The following is a 25,087-nucleotide window of genomic DNA, read 5'->3' as shown; positions in this document are numbered from 1 at the left end:
ATATAATTGCGAAAACATAATAATTACTGAAGTATTTTGCAAAAAATATGAATTTTATTTTTTTGTGTAAGGTGCAAGAAGAAAATGGAAGAATTTATATGACAGCAGAGGAATATTTTTAACATTTATGAAAATTTTGGTTTAGGTATTTTATACTTTCTTAACTCATGTGCCAAATTACGAATGTTCGGCGAGCTTTCTGGCTGAATAGTCGAAATTTAAGCAGAACTATTCGAGCGTGTGTCGCAGCAAATCTTACCTAAGTATATCTATATAATCGCTATGTGTTCGATTGAACTAATCTCATAAGCATAATAAACAGGTTTCAAGAACATAAAACGATTTTAAAATATTACATCCAAAAGATTTTAAGATATCACAACTAGGTGATGAGGCCAGTCGTGGCGTAGGGGCGCAAAGTGTGACTGTAAACGCGACTGGTTTTGAGTTTTCCCCATTCGAGGAAATTAAATATTTATTTAAATTTATATTTCCATTTCTTCGTTCTGGTGTCGAGGCAAAGCGCGCCTGCAATCTAGAATTCGGCGGAAAGTGGGGACTAGGTTCTCTCTGCTTACAACAACCTAAGACATACACATTCTAAATAAATGAGATGTGAAAAATAAGATGACATAGAGTTAGTCGTCGTGCAAAATGCGAATACCAGAAGACAAATAATAATAAAAAAAGTATATCAATAGAGAAAATATTGGTGGCGACGATGGTAATGTTAGATTACTTTTTGTGAGGTAGGTAAAAAATGTATCTCTCTATAACGTCTTTTATCTAAGTATATTATATAACATTGCGCTTATTGCAATATGTTATTTAAATCTAAAAGTTATTACATATAGCTTGCCGTAAATGTATTTTTAGCAGAAAGCTATCATAGCTGCGTTCTGTTCAATATAATATTCTTTTATTATTTTAATTTTACTTTTATTTCTTGTTTTTTATAATAATGATGCAGTCCATTAAGGTATCAATGGTATGTATTCGATTGCAATTATTAAGCGACCACAAAATTATTTTTATATTAGTAGCAACAACTCAAGATTTCATGATATATAATGATTTATTCAATTATAGGAAATTATTATGTATATATAAGATAGGACAGTTTGAAAAGCATTAGTTACGTTACAACAACGAAAACTTCAAGGTAAGCATTACTAACGAATTTATTGAACAATTGAAAAAAAAAATATATATATAAATAAAATAATGCTTTATAACTTTACAGATGTACATGATCGGAGTACTTTGTTTGGTAGCAACAGCTGTTGCTTTGCCAGTCCTTCCTGACCCCCCATCTCTACCAGAATCTTCAGTAACAGTTCAAGAACGGCGATTACGTACAAACGTCCCTGAGGTAGTTGAAATTGTTGAAGTAAAACAGGAAGAGAAAAAAGATGATAGTAAAGATGAGAATGAATACAAAGTTATTCCTTTACCGGCTTTGCCTAGCCCCCCAGAACTTCCACCACTTGAAGAATCAATTTATAAAAATTTGAAAATGAATGATGAAGAACTGCCAATTAAACTTACAATACTTCATAAGGAAGAAGATGAAAAAGAAAAATCTGAAAATGAGAAATCCGAAGCTGAAGATGAGAAACCTGAAGATGAAAATGAGAAACCTGTGGCTGAAGCCGAGAAATCTGAAGAGCCTAAAGAAGAACCTAAAGAAGAGGAACCTAAAAAAGAAGATGTAGTAGTTAAAATTGAAGAGATTAAGGAAAAACCTCTTGCTGATTTACTAACACCAACCATTATTAACTGGAAGATCCCAAGACCACCATTCTTTAACAACATAATATCATCTTTACCAACTCTACCTTTTTGGCCATTCAACCGTCCGTCTGTTGTCGAAAACCCTAGAATGAATTTCCCAGGTTACGTTCTTGTTCGAGAATAGACTTTTTTCTATTTCACATTGTAGTATATCAAGATTCTTCCTTTTAATAAAATCTTTACAAAATATGATTTTTTTTACCATTAGCTCATCCTGATTTTTGACGTAACTAATATATTACTAAAATTTACAATATTTGATGTTTTCTTATGAAATAAATATTTTATTTCTATTTCTTAAAATAACTATAGTTAGAGTAGATACAGAGTTAATGTTCTCTGTTGTTAATACTAGTGAAGTGTTTACTAGTGAATTATGTTACTGAATGGACGATTTATTTGAATGTTTTTACAAGAAGAGAATAGTCAATTATAAATAAGAATAGTATTATAAAATTTTGAAGATAAAATTAATTAAATATTTACGTTCAAGAAATAAATATCATGACACATTAATAAATACGTGTAATAATTACAATTTCCATTTAAAACTCTTTATAAATCAATTGATAAAGGGCTACTGATACTACTATTTTTATAATAGCACTACTAGCTCTTTATTAATTGACATAAATTGCCTAATAGTGCAGTGGAACAAGCGTGTGACTAAGCGCGACAGGTTCGATTTATAATTCGGTGGAAAGTGGGGAGCGGAATGTCTTAACACTAGGCTCAATCTTCTTATCCTGCTTCAGAGATACCCCATATACACCCTGAAGCTGAAAAGTTAATAGCTGATTATTGTTAACAACGACAAGACTTTGACCCTCGTGGCGCAGCGGCACAAGGGTGTGACTGTAACGCGACGGTTGTGGGTTCGAACCCCACTCGAGGAAGTGAAATATTTATTTACGCTTATATATCCATTTCTTCGCTCTGGTGTCGAGGCAAAGCGCGGCGTTCAGATCTCACGGGCGGCCACTCAACACGCAATGCCTCCAGAATTCGGCAGAAAGTAGAGAACGGAGTGTCTTAACACTAGTTTCCCTCTGCCTACCCTACGGTCTGTGCGGTATACAGCTTGAAGAAATTACATACAGAAATTACAATTGACTAAGAAATTACAGAAATTCGTGAAAATGCCGTTCATTGATGATTGTATTAAATTACTTTTTAATATAGAATAGGGTTACAAATATTTTCAAGAATTTACAGTGACAACAAAAAATTAAATTTTAAGGTCATGCTGTAGGCTCTTCACTTTTTCGTAAAGTACAAAATAAAAGGAAGCTAAAAATACAGAATGTTGAATTACATGTTCATTTGTGTAGATATTGCACTTCAATTTCATACTTTTATGCATCGAAATTAATGAGAATTGGAAATTTAAATAAACCAATTTGAGATTTAAAGCGGCAAATTCGGTATGTAAATGGATGAATTTGAATTGTAAAATTGCAAGTGTATGAATTTGAAGTGACTAACTTTTATTTTATTAAGTTATTATTTTAATGAATTTACTATATTTTAAAGTCATGTTATGCATGAAATTATATTATAATGTGTTGAGTCGCGGAACTCATCGCCGCGATTGGCCTCGTTACCAGAGCGAGGAAATAAAAATATTAAATATTTTATTTCCTCCAGTGGGAATCGAGCCCACAAACAACCCGTCTTGCTTACACCAAGGCTGGCCTCAACTTCTCATTAGAAGTTATTACCCATTGGTAATAATAGAACTAGTGATTATGTAGTTTTAGGTATTTGCGTAGATTATTTTAAAACGTTTTTTGTTCGTATTTTATTTTTGTATGTTACTTATATTATAGTAATTTATATCTTTATTTATATAAATCACCAATTTCATTACAAATACATACTATGTATTTAAACTTAAAATTAATTTTAAGTTTTGAATTTTATGTATTAATGTGTTATTATTATGTAATTCTATTTAAAAAAATACTTAAAAAAATACACATTTTATTGAAATTCTTTATTTATTTGTATTGATTCGTATAATATTTACATTTACTACATTATTTACCGAAACCATCGTACCATGGCGATAGTGTGGGAACTGGAGGAGGAGCTTTGTTATCACTCATCGCGCGCACGGTGGTCGGCTGAACTGTGGTAGGTGCCTGTGGTAAGTTTACATGGTGGTTTCTTACGGGTGCAACTTCTTCATAATTAGTTCTCAAATCATTAAATTTGTGATGTCCTCTAGGCATATTGTGATGGAGTGTTCGTTTATTATCGTTCACTGAATCTGATACATAAGAAGCAGACGGAGAGAACTTAATTTCAGATTCTTTTGCGAATTGAGGAACGTACGGAGCTGGAGTAGGAACAAACATATTCCGGCTTGGAAAGTGGTAATCCTCAGTCCATTGCATAGCTGGTTTAACAGTTGTTTGGATTTGTGAAGGGTGAGGTTGATAAAGTCTTATACCATGTCTGTGTTCGTTTTGAGGTTGAGCTACCTTCATGGGCTGGTTATGATATTGTGGTGGTTGTTGAAATTCACGAGGGGCTTCATTGTGTTTTCTTGAAAATGCAAACTTAGGGGGAGGTGGCACTGAGGACTTTGGTGGCTCGTTCCAACTTTGCCTATTGTTATCGTTTCTGCTAATATCGTCTCTGCTAAAATCTTCTCTGCTAAACTCGTTTCTATCAAAATTGTTTCTAGGGCTCATGTTTGGGTAGACGTGTTGTGCTTCATTTTCTGCCTTCATGGAAAATATGGAACCAGGTGTGGTTGTCGTTGGTCGTGAGTGAAAGTATCTTCCAACGTTTTCTTCTCTCATTTCTACTTGCGGAGGTTGGTCACGTCTTGTCTGCTCGAAATTGTAAGAAAACATAGAATCTGGTTTAATTTTAAGATCTCTATTAAATATATCATCGAAATAGTCCATGGGGAAGATAGTATGAGAATCTCTGCTTCCGCTTCGGTGTTGATTTTCGTCATAATTGGACATGTAATCAGCCCCCAAAGCCGTCGTCGCGAACAAAAATAAAACGATAAACGGAATCATATTTCCTGTAAAAAAATGACAATTTATAATATGCCTATGGATTAAAAAATACAAATATAAAAATATTTAATATAAGTTATATACTGTACCTGAGGAATTAAGTAGCGATCTGATTCAATAAAGTTATTGTGATTGTATTTATATACATTTCTATACGACTTAAATATTAAACTTGATCTATTATAATAATATTAAGAGTATGAGGTAATGTTCTGGATGCAATTCAGTATTATCAAAATATCATTAGTATATTACTTATTCAATTAAATTTAATTTGTTCAGTAGAATTTAGTTTTAAAATCAAAACCTGTCGTATAGATTATATTGTTATAGCTAGAGATCTAAATCTTTCCCACATTAATAAAATAATAAAAAGACCTACAATATAAATAAATTAAAAACAATAATAATAATAATAATAATAATAAAGGTTTTTTATTTCAACTCTCTAAAAAGGAGAAAATAAAATTTTTCATTTAAATTTTAACCATCAAGTCATAACTTCATTCACACTGTTTATATGATTATAAAAGCATTATTTCAGAAGATTTAATATAAAGAAACGGAGTCGCCATAGTCGTCCTTGTGAGAGAAACTTGTTTTTGCTGTCTCAAGAAAATTGACAGCGTTACATATAATTATAAGTAAGTAAATTCCGCGATTTTTATTTTTATTTATAAGACGATTATCAACTTCTAGGAATAAAAAATAAACAACTACATTTTTTCAATATTTATTTCGTTCCAGCTTAAGATTTGCGTTTCAGTTAAGGCAATTATTATTAAGTTATTTAAAAATATGTACTTTGATAAAGCAATGAGTTATGTATATTTATTATTTTTAAGTTTATTGTGCTCTTTTTAATATATTAAAACAGAAATAAGCATGTGCAGTCCTATACAAGTAGCGATATGAACTAAATAAATAAAACGTAATAAATACTTCCCACCGCGATATAGTTGTAGCAACGAGATGTCATTATTACTTTCGACAAAGTATTTTTGAACTAAAATGACAAATCATTCGTTACAACTATGTAAATAATCACAATCACCAAGCTTAAGCTTAAAAATCATATAAATTAAAAATATACATTCATATTAAATACTATAATAAGAATACTATACATATACAATCCTTTTTAAAAGCGTAGTAGACTCGACTTCTGAAATTAAAAAGTTATATTGCCTTATAAAGCTATAAGATCGTAATCGCGTTGCGCCTACACAAACATATTAGCAAGAATACAAGTCCGAGTCAAGTTCAATGCTCGTTTCATATAAGCCTATGGCCTTTTTTAGTATTTTATTGGAATTTCTAAGATAATATTACGGTACTATTTCGACATTATAACTGCTATGTTATTTTATATTGCATAGAATATAAAATTATCACGATTGTGCTAAAATAAACGTATACCATTTGTTCCTGTTTTTTCATGGCACATGAATTATGAAATTATTTTTTTATTATATAATGTTAATGATTGATATAGTTTTTTTTTATTATACATTAGGTATAATATTTTTTGATAATACAACTACTTATTCTAAGCAATATGGCTAAGAGATTTCGTTCGAAGATTAATCGTTTTGTCTCTACCAGTCCATTTAAGAAATTCCTTTAACTAGAAATACTGGAGGTGGTAACTTCAGCACAAATATATACACATATTGTCATTACTATTTCATTTCACAGGTCTCGGATCGTAAGGCGTGGCATCATGTCCAACATATCTGTTATTTTTACGAATTTGAAATCCTTGTCCTGGTGACGCGTTATAATATATTACTCGTCGAATACCGAATGGGTCTACGTACCCAAAGCTACCTGTTTTATCATCAGATCCATCAGTTTCTTCTTCATGATATTGTTTTGGAAGGTAATAACGGAAACCGTTCCTTCTAAACGCAACTCCATCATATCCCGGGAATTGAGGAGTATAGCCATCTCCTACGCGGATTCTAGGGTTCTGTCTTCTTGTCCAATCATCAGCGTGTCTATAGGAATTTGGATTGAAAATATCATATCTCCCGTGTGGTGAACTATCACTCGCATAATATCCATCAATTGTGTTCGTATTTGATAAGTCGTAGTCGTATGGGTTTGGTGAAGATGAAGCTTCATTTGCTGTAATTGGCGTCACTGTTGGTCTTATATCATAAGTGGTTGATGAATCTATTGAATTAGGTGAGACTTCAACTCTAGGTGTAGAAGTTGGATAAGAGAAGGTTTGCGGCGTTGGTGTGATCGTGACGTCTAAGGGATATTGGCTGTGCAATTTTGGTGTAGAATAAGATAACGGAGATTGCGTAGTGGTGGTGAAACGTGGAGTGCCTCGTGGTGGATGAGGAGCCGGCGCAGGCGTTATATTATAACCTGAGTCTGTGGGAGCAGTTTTTGCTATTTTTAAAGATTCCTGAAAAAGACAGAGTATAATTTTGAATTATTTTCGTTAATAATTTATAATTGCTATATTATCTCTAAAAATAAAGTATTGAATATATTGATTTACGTGTAATTTATTAATCTTGATATTTAGGTGAAGATAGAATAAATTCTGAATTGAAAATTTATGTTTATTATAAGAATGGAAGGAAAATAATTTTAATAATTCAAATACATACACTAATTGGCCGGTTTTCACCGACGTAAACTGTTTTTGATTTGTAAATTCTATATCCTTGGCCGTCTGCTATATAATCTTGCAGCCTTAGATATCCGTCGGCGCCCACCCACCCTGTGGTTCCTGGAATTAAAACATTAATTTGTTGGTAGGTTGGTAGGTGTACTATGATTCACAGATTAAGGCCTCAATGGTAGCTTTGTTGGGAAGTCAAGGGCGCGTAGGCGGAAAAACAAATTAAGTTTTATAAAAAATAATACTATAAGGAATCCTTCACTAACTTTATATTACGCCCGTTATGTATAAAATTAGAGGCGGCGCAGTGGCACAATCGTGTGACAATAATCGTGATGGTTGTGAGTTCGATTTCTAACTGGGGAAATCAATTAATTTTCATTTAGTAACAAGTCCTCGTGCGACGTCGACTTCCGCCTCTTAACACGCAATGCCTGCCTGCTATATGCGTGATACAGAATAAAGCTGAAAAAAAATCTGTAGAAAGTTCCCTATAAAGATAACTATAGTAAGTTATAATTGTTATGAAATTTCTTGAATCCAAATTGTTTAAGAAACAAAAGGTATATTTATTTGTATAAATAATTACCGACAACAGAACCATCTTTAAGGCGTCGCTCCTTGCGGTACTGTCCATTGTGTGTCTGGTAAAGGAAATAGCGGTCGTCGTCTTCGTCTGTTTGTATGTGGAACTGATCAGGATCTTGCTGGGCGCTGTACCCGTCTAACGCAGCCAGCGCACTGTACGCGCACATCTGGAACAATAGGGGAGAAAACATTAGGCATAAAAAAATGTAACGATATATATATTGTGATGTTTAAATTATTGATTATTTTATTTTTTCTATATTATTTCAAAACATAATTATAAAGTTGAGAGTTAAAGTATTTTTTTTTATTATTTATCTTCACGCTCGGATGCAATGCATATACTCGAAGGAAACCTGGGAACCAAAAGTGGGAAACGGAGTGTTATGACATTCCGTTTCTCGTGAGTTTTTCCGCGTTCCAACTGAGCAAGGAAATTAAAATATTAAACTTACTGCAGTTGGGATCGAACCTACAAACAGTCGGGCTTACAATCGAACATATGTACCGCTGTAAAGTGTTATAAATGGACAAAAAATTTAAATCTATATAATATTTAAATTTATTACAAAAAATACACTTTTGAATAATTATTTTATAAAATTCTGCAATCATATTGTTTTTGTGCTTGATGATTGTGGAACGCACATAGTTGCAAAATAACGTGAGTTACGTCAAGGATACATATTTCAGCTAATTTTACTAAAAACCTAAATGAGTTTTATTCTAAAAAATGCAATGTGTTGTAAGTTTCTCATTAGGTATAACTTTTTTATGGGTGCAGTCTTCTTGCCTTGAGTATCTTGAAAAACAATAGTGAAGTACGAATTAGGGACGCACGGAATCAGTACTTTTTAAACAATAGCCAAGTGCTAAATAGACCTCGAAGGTCGCTATGAAGTAATGGAATTCTATGGTATGGTATGGTATAAGCCCCCTAACATTTTGATTATGTAAATTAGATTATATTATTAGATTAGTTTTAGAAGGATTTGTAGACAAAATTTTAAGTTTTTTTAGTCACCAGTTTTTGTTGAACGTTAGTCATTATTATATCTAGACGTTCTTTTCTCATTCGTTGGTCCAAGACAAATGAAAATTAATTGTCCGTTTTCCTGCTTTAAACAATAAACCGTATATTAAGTGTCCAATACACAATTAGTCACTAACGAGGAAATATCTAACATAAACGCAGTTGGACGCTAACTGTAGCCTTATACATGACTAGTGCTTTAGAATAATAATACATCTTCATCAACATAAACATACGAGGCTGGTGTTGCCGTAACCTCGGGAACAGACGTGGGCCGACAACTAAGGACCTACGCGGAAACACACGCATGTCAGATTAGATGACTGAATTTCAAATCTTTATGTAAAACACTGACGTAACCATGGTATACTGTGTAACCAAAGATTACAATATTGGCTGGCATAGGGTTTTTCATATTAAAAATGTGGATTTTTTTTTTAAAATTTTTGTGTCAGAAGTAGTAATTGTAATTATGTAAAGAGCGATATTATAAATATATCTCTTGGATTCAGAACCCAACGCTTTAATTTGCTTAAAAAGACCGAATATAAAAAAAAATATTATAAACTATACAATGAAATACTTCCTATTTGCGAAAACTGATACTCTTAGTTTTTTAATATCTTTTTTTATTTATGTTTACGACACAAATCTTTAATTGACTGTCACATTTTATGGTCAAACGAATCCCCTTGACTACATAAATGACGTAGACATCCATTAATACAGACATAATCGGAATAGATATCCAATGCAATAAAAATAAAACGCAAACAGTGCGTCATATTAGCTATTTGCTTAAGAATAACAACGAGATCATAATTATTTGTTTGGAATGCAAATAAATTAGACTAATTATAATTTTAATTGGAGGCACACAAATATTATAGTAAGCCTCGTATATTATATTAATATGTATATAGGTAAGAACGGTGTTTGTCGGGCAAGCCGGCTAACACTTAGATTTTTTGTACTTATTTGACTAAATACATTCCTTTTATCTAATGGAAATAAGGAATGTCTATATTTAAAATATTTTCTTTACATAATCTAGTTAAACAATGAATGGCGCTAGGTTTCATCATCAAACATGGAATGCCTTTGTTTTCGTGGAGAGCGGAGGATGGATTAGTGTTTTAACTCGCTCTCTATATGCTTTTGTTTACGATATTAAATAACACTATAGACATATGAATTTAAACATAATATAATTTCAAACAAAATATATATAGAAATATAACTATATTACATTATATAATTATTTGAGTAGGTACACATATTTATTTATTCGTGTAATTGTCACTCAAAAATACTTAGCGGTGAAATTGGACCGGAAATCGGATTATGTCACGAGGCTTAACAAGTTATTGTTTCGAAACTGATGTAACTAACGGACACGTGGATTGTATTTAATTATTAATTGATGTCTGTCCCCTTTAAGGACCTTGTACCTGTGGACTGTGGCTTGCGTAATCCATGCCTCAAGTTATAGCATAGGTTCTACAATTTACCATGACTCACCTATTGATTGAGGCGAACAATACTGTGTAGGCATGTCCAGTTGTCCGGGTATAAAAGTATTATGTATAATACTTGGATTATTTTCATTTTATGTTTATTTAAATAAGAACAATTTGTTATGAGACATAAATATATAGAACGATTTTTAAAGATCAATGACGTGTCATCAGCAAACAATATTATCTCATAGTTCTTTTCAACTAGATATGGTAAATCATTTATCCTATCAAAACCTATCAAAAGGGAAAAGGACCAGTGAACCCCTGTGGGACCCCATGCTGATTAATGATCCAGGAGATTTCTTGAGTTTCACATCTTCTGAACTCTGTCAGCTAAATAAGAGGTCAGAAGGTTCATAATTTAATTTATAAAAAATGTTAAAACTATTATTAAAGTACATCTCCTAATGTTTAAGTTTGGGTTTCATATAAAATAAGTGTAGCAGATAACGGCAGATATTGAAGGACAGTTTAAGTCTATTATATAGTAGTAGTATAGTCTATTACAATAAAAATATTTAACGTTAATAATCAAATATTTCGAAAAAAGACATTAACATTATGTAATGATTTTTAAATTTAGAATGTTACGTATTTGTAATTAGATACTTGTAATTTCTAAATTGAAGATCATTAAGGTTGTTTAAAAGCTAGACCTTCGCTAAAGTTGACATCAGTTTACAATTTCCAATTGCAACTAAAACATCTAATTACAACAACATCAAAATGAAACTGGTAAGTTTTAATAAATTTATATAAAAAATAAAAAACATATAGACAAATTGCTTATAAATTTTATAAGTATAGAGTGTAATCAAATAATAATATTATTTGCAGTTCATCGTTAGCTTGTGTATCATCGCTGCGGTATATGCTGCACCTGCTGTTGAGACCAACGCAGTAGGCATAGCAGCAATCCGTGCTCTACCAGCATTGGAACATGAAGAGGTCCACGATGAGTTTGGACAGTACGCTCTACGCTATGTGACTGCTGAGGGTACAGTTGTCTCAGAGCGAGGCCGCCTCGTGCCCTCTGCTGATGGTTCCGGATACGTACTCATCACTGAAGGCGAAGTATCCTACGTAGGAGATGATGGCAAGACCTACGTCACCAAATACAGCGCTGGCCTCGATGGCACACACGTTGAGGGCAACCATTTGCCTAAGGCGCCTGAACCAGTTGTACAATAAATAACATAAAAATACTTATTACATGTTTTCTTTATAACATTTTTTTTATCTTAATTCTAAAATGGTTGGGTACTTTATATCTTCTAAAACTGAGATTATCAGCGGTAAATCCTATGAATCACGGTTGCTAACATCGCCCCAATGACCATAAATAGACATGAAATAGAACAGCGCCGTCTTACTCGTATATGGGTGACATAATAAGTTTCTATGGAATTTATTTTAGACTTATTTCTTAGTCACATTGTGCAAGTAACGTTTACAGAACTTATTTATTTAATGTAAATTCACTGACCCTTATGCAAATACCGACCTGATAAGTCATGTTCTCAAAGCACGAGCATCTGATAGGGTTAAAGTACAGTTACTCGCATAGAATAGCTCTCATAATCGAAAGATCTATGTTTGCTGCTTCCGTGGAGTTCCATGGAGGAGTTACAGTTCTTATATAAGACTTTAATCATTCTTTCAACCTTATACACAAGGTAGTATAGATAAAATCTTTTTTTTTGTTTCAATCATTGAATTGCTAATTATTATGGGATATGTCGATAGTGGGTGTGTAATTATTATAAAGTTGATAGGTATATATATTAAATTAAGTATATAGATCACTCTAAATACACAAGGCTTTAGCTGGACTATGGTCGTTCAAGCTCGTAGGCGCCACCCACACAGTGTGGGTTTGTAAAACGCGCAAATCCGCATTGCACGTACTAATGTTACCTTGTAAGACGCTTACCTATTTTAATATTCTATATAAGCAATGTAGATTGCATATTTGTAATTTTATTACCGCAAAAACTTGGTAACTCCATTTTAATTATGAAGAATCGTTATAAACATTAATTGAATTTTTAAATATAATGGTATAAGACATCTAAAGTACATATATTATACAATTTATAATTCATAACAATCTCATATTTACGTACTAAGTAATTACATATGTCATTAAAAGCATTTTAATGTTTTGTTAATTGTAAAAGAGGTAAAAGAGATTTTATTTTAGTGTAATATTGTATCATACTATGCTCCATCTTCTTCCTCCTCGTATTAATCCCGGTTTTTCCCTGGGTCTGGCTTCTTCTCTTCTTCAGGTCTGCTGAACCTATTCCACTTTACACAGTCTATAATGTAGTATGCTCACATACTAAGCTCTAATATAGTGAAATAACAAATTCCCCGGAAACATCGAAAGTGATGCGAGATACAAACCATAGCAGTTCTCACGCGATGAAAGCAGCCTGACGTAATGCTGTGGTGCGCAAGGTTGCCCACCTTTTACAGGTAGGCAGGTACGCGTACTAACCCAAATTAAATGGTGTATGTGGGAAATTATTATAATTGTAAAAATTTTACTGTGAAGGCAAATTCATACATTTAAAGAGCATAGATTTTATATTAATTTATTTATTTGTTATACTGTTTCTATAAATTAATAATTTATAACCAACTTTTAAAAAAGAGGAGGTTCTAAATTCGAATCTATATTTTTATATATGTCCCTCAATTTCTTCTTATTTTGTAAATCAATTTTATAAAGTATTTTTAATTAACATTCACTTCTTAGGTGGTTTAAGTGGTCAAAGTGTTAACGTGACATAATAAGGCCGAATATTATATCCAACTGTTTTCTACTGAACTACTTACCTGTGGTACTTTGAACCCCGCGCTCCCTTATTCGAATATTTTAATACAACGGTATACCTCCATATTTAATATTCAAACAACGTGAACGGCTACATTAGAAAATAACAATGTTTACATCATTGTTCCCAAAGAATTTACACGTCCGATCGGAAGTCAAGTGCCAAAACATCTGTATTGTATTGTTACATAATATTTGCACAATCTACGCATTTTCAAGTGATGATTATGGACTTATCAACCGTTTTTTTTAATCTTAAAATCTTTATCGTTGCGTATTAATTTTTAGATTACGCTTATTTTGGCATATATTCGAACACGTCATAATTAAGGCGCTACACTTTTTAATTTTTCGTTTACATATTTTATATACGTTTATCTTATCTTATTCTTATGTATTCTTTTGTAGTTTTTAAGTTTTTCTTTACATTTCATTAAACATAAATTTATTCTTTTTATATGTAATAAAAACGTCAGGACACCTAATAGAAACAAATTGCGGGCGAAAGCTAGAAGAAATTTCACCAAAACAGCTCTCTAACTTCCTTGTATAATTTATGAGGTATTTGGTTTACTTGTCACATTTAATACTGTATGCATGCAAGCGTGTGATCGAATTCTGACAAAACAAAAGTAAATATTGCCTTTGAAATCCTTTGCGTATTATGCATATCGGCTGACACGTCTTAAATTTTAATTTGCAAAAAAATATATTTAATTTAAAACGAATATAAATATTTATTGGTTTAGGTGTTTATATTTGTTTTGAAATAACATGCATTAGAATCGCGCACACAGTAGGGTTGGGCTCCACGACTGTCCTCATAATATAATAAAAAGCTACTCGTATAATATACAAGTAGTATACATAATAAATATGCTATACTTCAATATATATATTTCATTATTGGGTGCGGTTGCTCCCATTATTGACAAATAATTTGTTAAAGTTAATGTTTATTTATTATCTTTTTTGCCGACTCGAATAAGCAACAGGTGGTGACTTTAAAATATCAAAATTATTATAAATATTTATATAGAGGTAAAATATTAACATAAATTACCATTTTTATCAGGTCATGTATTTATAATATTTGTAAAAAAAAACAAATATGATATTAAATAAAAATCTAATCCGCTTCAGACTGTATCCCGCACTCAGAAATGTAGGCAGAGGGAACCTAGTGCTTAGACACTCCGTGTCCCACTTCTGCCTGTCAACTCAACGCCGTGATTGACATATGTGATTAATTTGTAATTAATTTTATAAAAAAAAATCGTTGTAACTCCTTCCTAGTTTATAAAAATAAGATAGGTAATTAAATATATCATTAGACATTAAAGGAATGTGAAATCTTGCATCCTGCGATGCTAGCCGGTATCGTGCCATGTTGGGGAAACTGGTGAAGGATAGTAATGACTGCTTAGGTACATATGTACGTACTATCGATGGCTTACTGGTCACTTTCACCCGCGCGGGAAGACACCAGCACTTGGTGACTCAGAACTTGCCATTTTTACGCAATCACTCGTGACCTGCTTAGATAAGCAGTTGTAAAAAATATTTAAAATCGTATATTATTTATTATATATACGAAATATAACAGTATGTTTATTTGCGTATAACCTAATTTTACAATATTTAATGCAGTGGTGTTTCTAAACAAGAAAATCTAAAAAACAATAATTATAAAATACTAAAATTGCTAAATACGATAATCAAATGTTTTTATGTATATATACAAAAAAGTACTTTGAAATAGGATATTTGCAAATTTGTTAGGCAATTATTCCATAACGAAGTAAAAACTAACGCCGTTAACATGCGACGATTTTGGTAACTGTTGCATGAATAAATATCACTCGACTATAACGTAAAACGTACGCAACTGTTGATATATCGAAATTTATTTCAATTTATTGTGATTTCAAGATGAGGTGAGATATTAGGTTTTCTTAATATCTATTCGCGTTCCACATTTTAAATATGTTTCAACTATTTAGAAATATCGATCATATTTCAATAACTTCATAATGTTTTTGGTGAACAAATGAATTGCATTGGCGCAAGTCATAAAGTGTTTGGTTGTATGTACGCATACTTATATACTTAGTATATATATATGTATACAAATATTATCTATATTGTATATGGATATAATAATTAGTACTGTGCTATCATTGCGTCATCAGTCTATCACTTTAGTAGGTTTTGTCTACCAATTCATCTGAGAAAACCAGTACATATTTAGGAATTGCAAGTGTCAAAATATTTCTTACAGATAGATATTTAATTTGAATGTATGAATATTGTTTTATATTTTTGATTATTTGCCTAAGTACAACAATAGCTAGAAAATTTAAATATTTTATCTCTTTAATAATAGGCACTTTTCCTTTTTTTATTTAAATGACATTGATATCAGAAACTGAAATTTACACTTTTTTTGTGCGAAACCTTGAATAAGTCAGTCAGGCAGATTTTAGACAAGGTTTAGGTGTATTGTCTCGCTGACGACACTAGCCTCTGTGCGGTCACATAGCCGATAACATTGTTTTATGAATATATTTGTTTGGAATAAATGTTTCATTCATTCGAAATTAAAATTGAATGCATTATGCAGTCGCGTGTCCATTTTAGCCCTCGACCTAAAAAGATAAACACGTCAACATACAATTTTGGTATTCAATGAAATATTATGTGCCTACCTACTTGCCTAAGGAAATTAATTATTTTTCAAATGAATAAGATTTTCTATACTGTTACAGTCTGTGTGTTTATAAACAGCTAAGCTAAGCTAAATAGTCATCAATAGGATATCTTGCAAAAAATAAGTCTCGCAATTCAGTTCTTCTGCCGTAAAAAGTTGTGAGACCCATGAATACCAAGTCGGTTATTAATAAATTTATTATTCTGTTTCAAATGAATAAATTATCTTAGCAATATAAATAACAAACATTTATACGAACATATCTGTCCAAAGCTAAAGTCTAGACTCCCCCTCCCCTAAAATATCTCTAGATACGTTAATGAATAGGGTAATTTTTTATGGATCTCTAATAATAAAATTTGTTTTAAAAGGCGTTTTTATGATTCTACTTTTAGTGTAGAGACACTCAAGCTTAAGCCTCGTGGACTGTATATTAACAGTACAAAAAAAATAACAGCTTCCTTATCATGACACCGTATGTAGGTGGATCGATTTCTATAATACAGATAATGGTTGTAATGTAATTGAATATTTAAGTCAAAAGCAATCATGTTTTGATTGGTGTAATGTTATATGGTTTTTTTAACTATCTAGTACACGTGCTCTGTTTGTAATTTATAACAATGACTAGCGACCCCCTTGCGGCTTCGCCCGCTTTTACTACTGGATTATTCATATAATGTATGTTTGCAAAGCACTTAAGATAATGTGAAAATTAATTAAACCCTAATGCAACCCGCATTTTCGTAGTTTCAATAAGGATTTTCCAATTGTTTTACACAGCAAGGATTTTTTAGTAGGTACCGTACTTTTAAATCTGTGCTACTAATCTTTTCAAGTACTTATTAAAATATATTTAAATGACTATTTTTTAACGGAAGAAATTATAAACAAAAACCTACCTACTAATAACTACTACAAAAAATATGAAACCAATATGCTATAGAGGCAGGCGGTTTTTTTTTTTCGAGCTTGTGGTTAATGCTGAAGAGGGTATTCTGTCCCTGATGAAAAGCAAGCACTACGTGGCTTCCTGTGAGGAAAATTAAATAGAATGCATCGGCCGTGAATCGAACGCCGGCCGCCCGCGTGGCATGCGAGCATTCTACCACTGAACCACCGATGCGTGTAAGGCAGGCGGGCGCGGCGGACGCATGGCGAGTGGCGAGCCGTTTCGCAGCAAGGATTTTTTGATATTCTAACAACTTCTAAAGTACTTATTAAAATGAAAAAACAGTAAAAGACAGTTCATCTACATTAAATGACCAACTAATACACTTATTTATATGCTGAGAGTAAGGGATAAGTGAAACTTGAGTAACATACAGCTGATGTGTCAACGGCGGGATGTGTCAACAATTAAATGCGTTTTTCTCTAAAACTATTCGCAATTTCGAAATAGTATAAAAAGCAAATTTTATCTTCGTTTAACGTAAAAAAATAATAAAGTATTTTAAAGGATAAGGATTAATACCATTATGGAAAAATATCCCTCACAATAAAAAATATATTGAAATTACAATTTTTAGACAGAAATATGATCAATACACGTTGATCTTAAAAGATACGAATATGCTCTCGCAGACTTTTTTGTAGATCTTATTAAGAGGAACAATACTCCAGTACATTATTTTCATGTAGTACTTACCATTAAAGCAGCGCATGCGCGGAAGTGTCTCAACGGGTAGGACTTTATACACATTTATCGTATTTATGTTAATTTACATAGGAATGTACAATAAATAAACTATATATAAACCTTCCCTGAGAAATACTCCACCTAATGGTGAAAACCGCTTCAAAATCCATTGGGTGGTTTAGAAGAAGAAGAGTTAGAAAGTTCAGACAGACACGAAAAGCGACTTTGTTTTATAAGATATAGGATAGCAGTCCACTCGGCTTTCCGAAGCTAAAGATAATTTGCAAACCGATATATATTTTGAAAATATTCTTATTTTATTTTGCAAAGCTCAGCTTAGGCCTCGCGAAATGTAATTGTTTTGTGCCATAGGGCGAGCCTCATACTATAATAGTGTCTCTAGATTTTATAAGGCTAATTTGTTGCTACTTTGCTTCCATCCATCCATCAGCCTTTTAAAGTCCACTGCGGGACATAGGCTAGGTTGCTTCTAAACTTAAAGTATTAGTTAACATATTATCATATTTTTGATAAAGCTAAACAAGAAATGAAATTTAAGAAAGTTAGAATAATTTTATTCGCAGTCAAATTCTCTTATTATCAATGTTAAAAAAATTCACATGAACGAAACCAACGTCGAGTACGCACAATGTGAGATTCGTGTCATTATACAAATAGCAACTATCATACATCTACGTTCTACTGTTGTACGTGGGTAATTTTGGCGAAGACCTCGTATTAATAATAATCTATTGTAAGCTGTGGATGGGCTTTTGTATATTATATACTATACACATATTTATATGAGCTCAAGGTGAACACCAATGAATTATATGACGTTTGTAAAATTAATATATACTTGTAAGTAATTAACTATTAGGTACTGCTGAAGTCACGCCAAAATCAAAGACTTCGAAGGAAAGAACGCACATTTCATCTGTACTATATGACTAAAGAAATGAAATTTTTGTAAACAGACGCTATTAGAAAATAATGATGATATTTAAAAATGTTATATTTTTTTTAGCTTTACCCGTTCCCTCTCCCGCCTTTCTGCCAAATTTTTGAGATATTGCGTAATGCATGGCGAAATTCAGCGCAGCGCTCTGCCTTGTTATCAAGGTGAAAAAATGAAAATATTAATAAAAAATAATTAATCTCTCCGAGTGGTAATAGAACCCACAACCGTAGCGTTTACATTCACACGCTTGTACTACTGTGATACGGCGGCAATTAAATTACTAAACTATTTATAAATGATATAAATGAAAAAAATTAACGTAAGCGGAATCGTTTGCTTGTTTTAGTTATATGTAAAAATCGTAGGTTAGTTACGAGTATATATCCATTTTGCATCCAAAAATAACTCTACATATTAGGATCTTATAATTTTACCCATATGCAACGGCATGTGAACTTGGCAACGAGAATAACAAGGAATAAAATAAACCATAACAATAAAATATGTAGTCTAGTAGCATTATCGCCTCACCGGCGCCATATTTAACTAGCGTGTTTCTTGCAATTCAATCAGATCCTACTTCCATTTAAGTACACATATATGTGTGTATATATATATCCATACCTATATTATAAATTCGAAAGTAACTCTGTCTGTCTGTCTGTCTGTCTGTCTGTCTGTCTGTCTGTCTGTCTGTCTGTCTGTCTATCTGTACTTTAAGCAATCAGGGCCAAACCGCTAATTAAATTGTGATAAAATACTCATATAGAGATACTTGAGGGTCCCGGGATGAACATAGGATACTTTTTTTTTCTCATATTTGTAATATTTTCGATATATATATTGCTTGTCAAATTAATTATTTTAATATATTGATATTAAAATAATTAATTTGACAAGCAATTTATTCCGCCATGTTAGAAACAATCGTCGCTACGCGTTGCTAAGCAATAGCTTGCAAAGTTTGTTGTTTTAAGAAAACGTCACCCAAAGTGAGTTTGCTTAATCCATACATGGCGCGCGCCGATATAGATTTGTATACATTAACAAAAATTTGATGATTTCTATAATTGATATTTGATATTCATCCTTATGAAAATAAATATAATAGTCACTTTTAGCATTTCAACTAGATTGAAATTATAGTTTACTGTATAACATTCTAATAAATAATTAAGATGTCACTGATTCCAAATGACCTAGCCTACGAGTGGTATTGTATGACCGACGCGAACGGGCAGATGACTTTGAAATAAAATAAATAAATTTTTATATATTTTCGAATTACTATTATTTTTTATGTAATTATTTGTTATTTTTTATGTAATTATTTTTTATGTACTTATAATTAATTTATCTCAGTTCGGTTATCTATACCGATGTTATGCACTTAAAATATCGTAATTTAAATCATTTGGGATTTTATTTAATATTGTTCGCAAAAATTAATAATTATTTAATATAGAAAAATGTTTAGGACGCGCGCACGGCAAACTTTAGGTACTTTTACTTCTTTTGTTTGTTCATTTCGGTTACTCAGATATTTTTTCTAATAATAAATCTCCACTTATTATTATTTTTTAACTTATTTTAGTTATTTAGGCTTATATTTTCGCGGGCGTAGCCGCGTCCGGGCCCACTAGTATAAATATATAAACGTGCATAAAGCAGGGGAACCTAGTGTTAAGACACTACGTTTCTCCGGGGAACGGAGAGCGGCGGATGTTTATTTGTATGAAAAAATAATGTTTTTCCTAATTAAAATGACTCTCATTTAGTTATATCTGTGGTTTTACATGGCTTACATAATAAGTAATTATAAAAAAAAACCACCAAGACATGTGTATGCATAGAACATAATATTATGTGAGTACAATGCATGGTCTGAGAAACGTTTTCACTTCTCCTAAACAAGCGCAAAAGTATCTACTTACTTGTTTCTTGTAACGAGTCCATAACTTCTTATTCAATTATTTTAATTTAAATAAATTGCTTCATTTCTTATCTTAAGGTTTTTATCATTAAATAAAATATACAATATGTAACTCAACTGTATTTGTACTTGCACAGCCTTGCTGCCAATTTGGACTTAACTTGAGTAAATACGTCTCTCTCTAACTTGCTTGCGAAATATGACCTAAATAGGTTGTGTGAGATATGGATATGGATTATATAATATAAGGTACTGTACATTTATAATTAAAAAAAACTATAAGCAAGTTTTATAGATTGTCAACAATTTTTTAACTTCAAATGTAGTCTAGGTCAAAGCCTGTGAAACGTTATTAAATACTTTATAATATACGATAAAGAATATTGAATTACCAACATAGAATTTTAGAATTCTAAATAAGATGTAATTTTGATGTCAAAATGCTTATAAGTGGAGCGTTACGGATGAGGCACGTTGTGTTGTTGCAATCCGCGGACTAAGTAAGATGTTGCAGGTACAAAGACTATAATAACATACAAAAAATCTTTCAATTGCTAGTTTTAAGACATTTCCTTTTACTCTGTTACGCCTACCTTTATAAAAGACTTATGGAATAAAGGCCATCGCAGTGGCATAGCATTTGATTGCTATTACGATAGCCGTGGATTCGATTTTTAATGTATAATTGTATACTTTTAAACTTTTTTCATTTCTCCTTGACAATTAATTTTCTTCGTTTATGTTTTGTTATGTATTTAATATTTATAGTAAACTTTAGTGATATATAAAATCTATTTATATATTTGTTTCAAATATCCATAGACGAAATTCGTAATGAAATGACTATTTGATTTCAAGAGCAAGTTTAACATTTCACAAATAGCTTCCAAACGCTTCGTCGTAGAACATTGACACTAGATTATCTCTCCTTGCGTGACCACATCTGCTATGTTGTGGATAAATAAAATGGTTACAGCGATTTACATCACGGATGAATCAGATCGAATTATGAATTATATTTTTCTCGTTTACCTCTTGCAGTATTTTGGTGGATAAAAGTAAGTTGAAATAGAGTCAAGAATCAAGAAGCTTTTTGATATAAAGAAATATATTTGTTTTTTTTAAATGATGATGACAGAGCTGTTCTATATATTGGCGTTAACAAATAATTATATTTTAATTTTAGTTTTTTTTCAAATATCGTTTTCAATTTAATTTACGTTCACCGTGTGTTTGTCTTAGTTTTATTCATCTCTTATTTAATTAAGTACTAGTATTTATTTGTATATTTGTTTATAACATTCATAGACCAAACTCGTCATCAAATTACTATTTGGTGTCAAGAGCAAGTTTAACATTTCAGAAATCGCTTCATAACGTTTTATCGCTTGTAGATGTCATTTATACATGTATATATATCTACATCTACGTATATATATTGGTATTATTTATATGGCACTAATTCAGAAAGGTTTATTTTTCAGTCTTCATCACATTTTCATCTCAGTTTCATTAATAAGTTATTGGGAACCATTATCTATTAATACAAGAGTAGATATAGCTTTATAGTAAGTAGAGATAGCTTCGTAGAGTAGAAATAGCTTCTACATTTCAAGATTTACCAAGGTAACAATCATGAAAGAATGTAGAATTATTTGTACAATTCTTAAATAAAACTATGTATATATGATATGTATGATTTTTTTGACCAAAATATTTTTTATTTTATTCAACATTGTAATTATTTAAATTACATCAAAAAATATATCACTTGTTTTACATGGTCAAATGAGAGATAAAATTTGAGTGCAAACTTTTTTCACACAAATTTACTTTATACTGACATTTAAAAAAGTGATACACTCTCAACAAGATAATTGCAATGAGAAGTCGTTAATACTATAAATAATTGAGTGAAGCAATATCCTTTCCCGATTTACAGGGTTTTATTTCTTAGTAATAGGTAATATTACATAAATCTATAATTTTGAAAGCAGGTCATACTAATGAATACCATTGATTCAGGTTTCTTACATTAGTGGGTGTATCCTACGAGGCAGCGTGAGAGCGGCCGATTCGGCCAAGCTAAGTCGTTGTTCACGTCTATAGTTCCTTTTAGGGTTGTGTTACTTCATTCTGTTTGTAAATATCATCTGATAAATTGTATACGAAAGTATTATGAGGAAATTTAAAATTAGGCAAAATCTGTTTCTCTGTAATATATATTTTAAAGTTAATTAAAAAAAAAAGAATTTGATATTTTATTTTATTACTCATGATAAACTTGTATATATTTTTAAGAATTTAGCAGGATCCGGTAACAGTATATTAACATCAATTTTATTTATACTAAAATTTTAATTATAAAATAAGATAATATTACCTATACCACAAACTGACTAGCTTATTGGGTTATTAAAACGTAGTAAAAATTAAATGGCGCTAAAGTATTACATATAATATTTATGTAACTTTTTTTTTGTATATTTCCAGTTTAATTTTATTATATAAGTGAAAATATATATTTTTTAATGTTTCCAAAAATAAATTTAATTTTATATAATTACTAATAATTGTGCCTATTTACGTATTTTAGAATATTCCGATTTTAATTGTAATTAGAACATGTGAAAGTGGTCTAGTATGTAATTTATGAGAATTATTGACGTAAGTGTTTTTTATTATAGATATTAGACATAAATTATATTTCTTGACCTATAATTCGATACCCTAATGATTTCCGGATTTAAATTCAAATTTTAGAGACCAGTTGTGGCGCAGGGGCATAAACGAGACTGTAAACGCGAAAGGTTGTGGGTTCGATTCCCACTCGAGGAAATGAAATAATTAAAATTTCCATTTCTTCGCTCTGGTGTCGAGACAAGGGCGTCATTGACTTTTGCTACGCAATGCCTCCAGAATTTAGCGGAAAGCGGGGCACGTAAATAATTTAGCACTTAGTTCCCAGGATTTCTTTGCCTACCCTGCTACATATGGACTAAAGAAAAAAATTTTTTTAGATAAATTGTAAGCAACAGTTGTAAATTAAACAACTACTACCATACTAGTTGTATCTTTAATTTATCGTTTCTTTTATGATAATCGCCTAAAGTAATAGAGTAATATAATTTTTAAACCGTGAAGTCAGCCCTATGGAACGCTTTGAGATTACGTAATTTGCAGGTTAGTAGCTCGATAAGTTGCTCTACATTTGCTTTGTCTTACTGTAACTGGCCATTGGCTATCTGTTAAATTATCTTTTAATTCAATTTTCTGAACATTTATATATTTTTAAAATCTAAATTTTATGTCTATTTGAAATTTTATTTTCGTATAAAAATGTGATATAACACAATAAAATTTAAAACCGATTTATTTTATAAATATAAAATTATATAATTTCAAAGTAATAATATCATACATTTTTTACCAGCTTTATGCTGTACCTATCCCATATATAGCAAGGTAGCTTAGTGCTAAGACACTCCTCTCCCCACTTTCCGCCGAATGGAGGCATTGGGTGTTGAGTGGCGAAGATCGATACCAGAGCAAAGAAATTAAAATATCACTTATTTAACTTCCTCAATTTATCTTTTAATTACATTTTTTGTAAATATTTCTGACGCATATTTTTTTATTACACTAACGCCATATTTTCTTCATCTATTTATTGTTAAACAACGAGATATCATCGAGCACCATTATTTCATTCTCGTTACGTTAACAGTTTCAACAAGAATGCGCATTGTGTGCCAAACAGTTGCCACTTCCGAACGTTGAGAGTATTCGGTGCCTGTCACGCTATTGTTTGAAATCCGTTCAGTGATACGTTTACTAGCGTTGATGAAAATGAAGGTTGTTGTGGATTGACTGGTATTGATGAAGATATAGTACGAGTATATTGTAGTCAGGACGTTCGAGTGGGAATCTAAACTACAACCTGCTGTGGGTTCGATTCCCACTCCAGAAAATGAAATGAAATTCTTCGCTCCGGTGACGAGGTAAAGTGCAATGCCTCCAGAATTAGGAAGGAAATGGGGAACGGAAGTGTCTTAACGAGAACGGAGTGTCTTAACTCTAGGTGAAGGTAAAAAATGTATATCAGACCCGTGCTACCTCTTTATTCAGAAAACCTCCATCATTGTTTGTATTCACGGGGGACTTAGGCAATCTCACTGTCGGGCTGTACGTAATAAGCATTTAATTTATACACTTTACACTTTATTCATCAAAGTGCATCGTAATATTAGAGTGCAGTATATTGAGCATTAAATGTTTTTTTTAAGTTATATTTAAGAAATTATGCAAGAAATAATTTCGTTGTAACGGATATGGATAAAAAACCGCATTTTTATAATAAATATTGCGAGTAGTTCAAGGTGTTTAAA

The 25,087-nt window shown here is 31.5% G+C and overlaps 4 protein-coding genes across 4 annotated transcripts in view; 2 read left to right on the top strand and 2 right to left on the bottom strand.

Annotated features, from left to right (window-relative positions):
• Positions 1-1,098: 1,098 nt before the first annotated feature.
• LOC146532692 (uncharacterized) lies at positions 1,099-1,983 on the top strand. The gene is made up of 2 exons (XM_085196757.1): positions 1,099-1,162; positions 1,244-1,983. The coding sequence occupies exon 2, from the start codon at positions 1,244-1,246 to the stop codon at positions 1,916-1,918; it is 675 nt and encodes a 224-aa protein (XP_085052883.1). The 5' UTR covers positions 1,099-1,162; the 3' UTR covers positions 1,919-1,983.
• Positions 1,984-3,792: 1,809 nt separating this feature from the next.
• Positions 3,793-4,979, bottom strand: LOC146532691 (uncharacterized). The gene is made up of 2 exons (XM_085196369.1): positions 4,922-4,979; positions 3,793-4,837 (listed from the first exon to the last, which is right to left on the bottom strand). The coding sequence occupies exon 2, from the start codon at positions 4,830-4,832 to the stop codon at positions 3,834-3,836; it is 999 nt and encodes a 332-aa protein (XP_085052495.1). The 5' UTR covers positions 4,833-4,837; positions 4,922-4,979; the 3' UTR covers positions 3,793-3,833.
• A 570-nt stretch (positions 4,980-5,549) lies between these two features.
• Positions 5,550-25,087, bottom strand: part of LOC146532688 (uncharacterized) — a 32,680-nt gene continuing 13,142 nt past the window's right edge. The window contains exons 3-5 of the mRNA XM_085196368.1: positions 8,063-8,228; positions 7,460-7,581; positions 5,550-7,251 (exon numbers count right to left, since the gene is read on the bottom strand). Of these exons, the coding sequence (XP_085052494.1) occupies positions 6,520-7,251; positions 7,460-7,581; positions 8,063-8,228 (1,020 nt within the window). The 3' untranslated portion in view covers positions 5,550-6,519. The remainder of the gene's footprint in view (positions 7,252-7,459; positions 7,582-8,062; positions 8,229-25,087) is intronic.
• On the top strand, positions 11,204-11,823 carry LOC146532690 (larval cuticle protein 16/17-like). Its single transcript, XM_085196580.1, has 2 exons — positions 11,204-11,349; positions 11,452-11,823. The coding sequence occupies exons 1-2, from the start codon at positions 11,341-11,343 to the stop codon at positions 11,803-11,805; spliced, it is 363 nt and encodes a 120-aa protein (XP_085052706.1). The 5' UTR covers positions 11,204-11,340; the 3' UTR covers positions 11,806-11,823.

This window comes from Heliconius melpomene, chromosome 13 (genome assembly GCF_056956725.1).
Source record: "Heliconius melpomene rosina isolate 202511_hmr_F chromosome 13, ASM5695672v1, whole genome shotgun sequence".
NCBI classification, from domain to species: domain Eukaryota; kingdom Metazoa; phylum Arthropoda; class Insecta; order Lepidoptera; family Nymphalidae; genus Heliconius; species Heliconius melpomene.
Note: the sequence above shows the minus strand (reverse complement) of the source record. Positions and strands in the feature narration are given on the sequence as shown.